The sequence below is a fragment of the Gymnogyps californianus genome, chromosome 9 (genome assembly GCF_018139145.2).
Source record: "Gymnogyps californianus isolate 813 chromosome 9, ASM1813914v2, whole genome shotgun sequence".
Taxonomy (NCBI): domain Eukaryota; kingdom Metazoa; phylum Chordata; class Aves; order Accipitriformes; family Cathartidae; genus Gymnogyps; species Gymnogyps californianus.
The window spans coordinates 251,897-257,896 of NC_059479.1; the positions used below are offsets into that span (position 1 = coordinate 251,897).

The 6,000-nt window shown below is 45.0% G+C and overlaps 1 protein-coding gene across 1 annotated transcript in view; it reads left to right on the top strand.

The window, feature by feature from the left end:
• The window catches only part of MSN (moesin), a 45,139-nt gene extending 40,034 nt beyond the window's left edge, over positions 1 to 5,105 (top strand). Inside the window, exons 8-13 of the mRNA XM_050901509.1 lie at positions 957 to 1,120; positions 1,569 to 1,699; positions 2,378 to 2,538; positions 3,042 to 3,134; positions 3,570 to 3,803; positions 4,827 to 5,105. Of these exons, the coding sequence (XP_050757466.1) occupies positions 957 to 1,120; positions 1,569 to 1,699; positions 2,378 to 2,538; positions 3,042 to 3,134; positions 3,570 to 3,803; positions 4,827 to 4,991 (948 nt within the window). The 3' untranslated portion in view covers positions 4,992 to 5,105. The remainder of the gene's footprint in view (positions 1 to 956; positions 1,121 to 1,568; positions 1,700 to 2,377; positions 2,539 to 3,041; positions 3,135 to 3,569; positions 3,804 to 4,826) is intronic.
• The last annotated feature ends 895 nt before the right edge of the window (positions 5,106 to 6,000 follow it).

The window sequence follows — 6,000 nt, forward strand, 5'->3', positions numbered from 1 at the left end:
GCAGTGCTCTACTACCTGATCTGTTCAGGGAAGTATGCACACAATGGGTCTAATGGCAGTAAGGTGATAGCTGGATTTGTTTCTCACTAGGAGGATAGAAATTTATTCAGTATAACCTTAAGCTGTTCAAAGTCAGTGGCAGGGAGAAGCTCTTTGCTTAGGGTTTCTGATTCTCCTAAGACCGTTCAGGTTCTCTGATAATACAGTTAGGGAGCTGAGGCACCTATGTGAACCGTGAACACTTCCTTTGTAGCCTGTTGGCTTTAGTAGTGTGTCTTTTGCAGTTTTTCACCTTACTTGAAGCTGAAGCTTCAGGTCACTTTGTAGGGTATGCTGGGAGGGGTTTTTTCTTGCAAATTTGTAATGAGCATAATTGGTTTCATCATTAAGGCTTATTAATTTCCTGTGGCAGCTGATAGCTTCTGCTCTTCTGGTCATTCTTGTTGCATTGCTGCTTGGAAGCATTTCCCTGCTGCTGTTGCTCCTTTTTAACAGAACAAAGTTATTTATCCATTGGACATAATGTTTAACACCTTTTCTGGCATAAGACAAAACATTACACTTGATGTGGCTGGCCAGACTATTGCATTAAATAACTAAGTGGAAAGAAAGGTGGGAGAAGTCACAGTCTCAGTGTGCCTGGTAAACCAGCCCCTGATGCTGTTTGTCATGAAACAGTGAAGCTAAGTCGCTGTGTACTCTGTGCTAGGGATGCTTTACAATGAAACCTAGCACGCTGTAGCAACAAGTTGGGCACTTCTGCCCTGTGTGCATTTGTCAGGTTGAAATTCATTCCTGAAAGACAGATGTCTAACTACCACCACCGATGAATTGGAAACCGTTAAGAAAAGCTGGCTAGCAATTCTAGAAAGCTTAGGGTCTTGGAGGGTATTGCGTACACGGGGGCTTCTTATGCTGAAAGAACAGGTCTAATGCTGCCTTTTTCTTGTCCCAAGGACTTTGTATTCTATGCCCCTCGGTTACGGATTAACAAACGAATCTTGGCACTTTGCATGGGGAACCATGAGCTCTACATGCGCAGACGTAAACCAGATACCATTGAGGTGCAGCAGATGAAAGCACAGGCTCGGGAAGAGAAGCATCAGAAACAGATGGAGAGGTTAGTACTGTTCTGAGTAACCTGGACTTGGTCGATCACTGCACAATAGCATCATGTGTTAGATAAATTGCTGGCAGCACCTTAATCTGCTTGAGCCAAAAATAGAGCAGATTGCTTTCTGCTTCAGTAGATCTAATGAGATGATGGAAATGGCACTCATCACAAATGTGACCCACCATCGCTTTCTTAAAGATTTGTCTGTCTATTTGATGGGACTAATAAGCATCTTGGTATAAGGAGATTTTCCTTATAACATTGCTATTATGAACTTGCCATTGAGATGAATGCCAGCAGAGCTTTTTCTTTCTGCCCTTCTATAAAGGGGCACGTCTGGAGTAAAACTCATCAGCTGAGTGCTGTAGTGCACATCTCTCGTGTGCTCATGGCTTCACTAGGAAGTGCTCCAATCTGAGTAGCTGTTAAGTTGAAATGACTTCCCCCTCATCAGAGCCCTGCTGGAGAATGAGAAGAAGAAGAGGGAGTTGGCAGAAAAGGAGAAGGAGAAGATTGAACGTGAGAAGGAGGAGCTAATGGAGAGACTCAAGCAAATTGAGGAGCAAACCAAGAAAGCTCAGCAAGGTAATATGAAATGTTCCAGTATTTCCTTAGATGCATAGTCGTAGTGAGAAGGGTTCAAGTAGTAAAGCTATGAGCATCTCTGAGCCGTTTGGCTCTCCAGTATTGTGTGCTAACTGGTGTTAGGGCCCTGGTTTAGCCTTCTGAAGCTGAATGTAAGCCCTCCATATGCAGCTGCTGAAACAGGACTTGCATTAAAGAGATGGGTGGCAGCCAAGATGCCTCCCTGGCAGCGAGAGTACCTTGCAGTTGTTCATGTGCTGGCTGGAAGCTTTATCCCAGCACATCTGTAGAGGAAGGAGTCAAAAAGTGTAGCAGGGGTCACACCAGCCAGTACTCTGGTGTGATTACTGTCTAATTGCTTGGCCAGTGTTACAGTGTGGTGTTGCCCAAGCAAAATGCGCTATGTTTCTGTGCCTTTAAGGATGTCATCTTGGGATGGGTACTTCCTCACAAATCAATTGGGCAAGTAGTCTGTTGGCTTGGAACAGGCCTGGCTCTTAGTCTTCCAACTCTAGTTACAATGTGAAGGAGAGGAAAGGGGACAGTTGCTTGCATCTCTCCTTTACCTGTCCCTCTGAAGGAAAACCCTCATCCAGAACGTAGGTGTAAGGGCACCTTCCGCTTCTACTGCCATTCTTTACTTGATCTCTCTTCAAATGCACTCCCCTGTTCTTTCAGAACTGGAAGAACAGACCCGCAGAGCTATGGAGCTGGAACAGGAGAGAAAACGAGCTCAGGAGGAAGCAGAGAAACTGGCTAAAGAACGTAGAGAAGCAGAAGAGGCAAAGGAGGCCCTATTGAAAGCGTCTCATGATCAACAAAAGACCCAGGAACAGCTGGTAACTGAGTGAGATGAAAATTGGGTAGGGAAAATAGTGACAGGGTAGGCGTCTAAGCTCGTGAAGCAAACCAGGCTATGAACATAGTGAGGTAGCATCGTTTGGTTTTTTAATTTTTAGCCTCAAGCAAATGAACTTATACCTAAATACAAGTATATTTGTACAGTAGATCTGGATTGTTGTGCGCTTTTTACCCTTTTTTTTTGTATGTGATGCTGAGAACAGAGTGTAGAGCTCACTAATTGCTTTCCCTGCTTTGAATTCAAAGAATTGAATTTTTTAGCTCTCTTTGGAGGAGAACAAAAAAAGACCCACCAAAACCACAACAAAACCCAAAACTTTTTTGGCTTCCTTTTCCCTTGCATCATGGAGATATTGGTACAGGAAGGCTTTCCTCTTACTGAAAAGACATTAGAGATACTGTTTTTATTCAGGACTTGGACTAAATGCTTCATTTAGCAAGTGCTTTGGTTTTGTCCCCTCTAAAAGCCTTTCTTTTGCAGGCTGCTGAGATGGCAGAACTCACAGCTAGGATCACACAGCTGGAGCTGGCCAGGCAGAAGAAGGAGAGCGAGGCCCAGGAGTGGCAACAGAAGGTAAAGCAGAATCTTAGCAAACAGCAGTACTTCTTGTGGAGTTGCTCTTCAGTCTGTGTTGTGACCTAAACCACTGCGCTAGATACCATACTAGACTGAGTGTCTGCAAGCTTGAGGCCATTGTAAATGCCCAGTTTTGCTTTTCTTGCTGGAATGAGAGCCTTATTCTAACTCCATGTAGAAATATTTTGACTAATTAGGCCTATAGCCCATTTTCCATGAATTATAACCATTCTTAAAATCTCTGAAGTGTTAGCCAGCAGAAAGTTTTGCGAATGATTGTGGCTGAGTAGGTTTGGAACATACCACTTCAGTGTGCGAGAGGTGCAAGGTTTCCTCTAATAAGAACTGAGCAGTGCTTCTGTGTGCTTCTGCGAGAAGTCTCACGCACTCAGGATTGTATTGACTAACTCACTGTGGCACACGCTACTGCAGGCACAGATGGTGCAGGAGGACCTAGAAAAGACCAAAGAGGAGTTGAAGACTGCCATGAGCACCCCTCACGTCACTGAGCCCATGCAGTCTGAGAACGAGCATGATGATGAGCAGGATGAGAACGCAGCAGAAGCCAGTGCTGAGCTACGATCAGAGGCCACCATCAAGGACCGCAGTGAGGAGGAGCGCACCACTGAAGCAGAGAAGAACGAACGGGTCCAGAAACACTTGAAGGTAAGAAGTTGGCAGCAGAGAGGGTGTGTGTCTGGGTGCTGCTTCTATTCTTCTTGACATTAATTGCAGCTGGGAGATTTTACTGGTATTTAAAAAAAGGGGGAGGGGAAGAGAGGCGATCATGATCTTGTCAGATAGCTGCTTAACTATTGAGCAGAGAGGCAGATCTTGTCTCCTGGCACTTGACTTCCATTTCAGGGGAACTAGTGAAGTATTTTCAAGCAGTGCCAAAAAGCAGCATCTGTCAGACGTAGTGTGCTTGTGTGAGTCTTGCCAGCCATCTGACAGCTGTTCATAGCCCTGGCTGCAATGAATCGGAGAACTTGATCCAGTTCCTGTCAAGCAGCTGTCTGTAACTGTCTTGTCTGACCGGGTTGCATTGCAAAACCCTGAGAGCAGCCCAGTAGGGCTCAGCATGGAGGGAGCAGTGCTGCACCACCTTCTCAGAAGGAACTCCAGTGTTCTGGTGTTGACTCTTTCCAAGCATTTTGTTACAATGCCTGCTAGCTGCCTGACTGGCATCAGGCTTTGCTTGTTCTGCATCGTGCTGTACTGGTTATGCACAGGCAGAGTGACAGAGGTGCACTTATCTTCTGCAGCAAGTTTCTTTTGTGGTAGAAGGCTAGTAATTGCTCAAATTCTGCAACATGCTCCTGTTGTCTTTAGGGATCTCTCCACTTGACTCTTCTGAAATACACTGGAGATAGTCTTTCTTAATGCGCTAGACAAAGATAAGTAGGGTGACAGACTGCCTGATGTTTTCTGCCTCCAAATGTTAGGGAAAAATATTAACAACTTCCACAGAATCACAGAATTGTTTAGGTTGGAAGGGACCTCTCTAAGATCATCTAGTCCCGCTTCCTTGCTAGAGCAGGTTGCCCAGAACTGTAAACATTTGGGCTTACCTGTTTCCCGTCTCCATGGATATTGAATCTTTAGGAGGATCAGCAAGGAACCTCCTTGTCCACCTTTGAATCTCTGGCATGTGCTAACCCATTGCTATCTGTTTCCCCTTCTCCGAAGGCTCTTTCCTCTGAGCTGGCAAATGCTCGGGATGAAACCAAGAAGACAGCCAATGATATGATCCACGCTGAGAACATGCGTCTAGGCCGCGACAAGTACAAGACCCTCCGTCAGATTCGGCAGGGCAACACCAAGCAGCGCATTGATGAGTTTGAGTCCATGTAAACTCTCCCCTGCACCTGCTGCCCTGCACTCTCTTCTCCTCTCTTTCCCATCCTCTCCCGTCATTCACTCGTAATCGTGCTACGCTGGAACCACTACAGAAGAGTGACCATGGTCTTATTTATCAAGTTTTGGGCAAATGCTGGAGTTAAGCAACGGAAGAAAGAATAGTATTTACATCTTCCTGGGGTGGCTTGGGAAAGCAAACGTATATTGGGGCAAATCTGAAATTGTTTGGCTTTGGGTGAAGTCTTACTGCATTTAGTTCTGTATTGCTTACTGAAGTGCCTGCGTTGCTGTCCTCTCCCGTTGGGTGGGGAGGCCAGCAGATACTTTTACTGAATTGCGTAAAGTGCTAACATTTGACACTGTGCCTTCCTACTAACTTGCACAAGCTTCAGTATTAACCTTAGTAGCCAGGGTCTGAATTTCTGACTTAATACAGGATCTGAATCATGTGGTTGGGAAGGGGAGGCTGGAGCTTAGGAAGAAGGGTTGGAGGTAGAATATGGACTTTCTAAAAGACCAAAGCTTTTGTCCCTCAAACATAAGCAGACCAAACAGATTCTGTGGCATTCCTGCTGGTGTTACCTTTTGTTGTTTAATGATGGAACTTTTGAATTTCCTAATCATGAGGAGGCCTTTGGAATATTTCCGCTGATGCAGTGTGGTTTGGCATCTCAATTTTCCTGCTTTCCAGAAGTTTTGTCTCTAGTAAATGGCTTTGTTTACTGTCATTTGTCTGACTTGAATGTAACCAGTGAGGCAGAGACAGCTAAAAGAACGCTGCCTTCCTTTTGGGGTTTGCCAATGGAAGCCTAAAGGGGTAGGTAGAAATGTAAAAGACTAAAAATTCCTGTAGCTGTATTTTCCCTTGCTGAACCAGTATATTTCTAGTCATGTGAATAGGATTTGAGGTTTTTCCATAAGAGGCCTTTTTAGCACAGTCATTGGTGCCTTATGAGTTTGTATAGATCTACTGTAGCTCAGGTGTCTTTAGCTTAAACTAGAT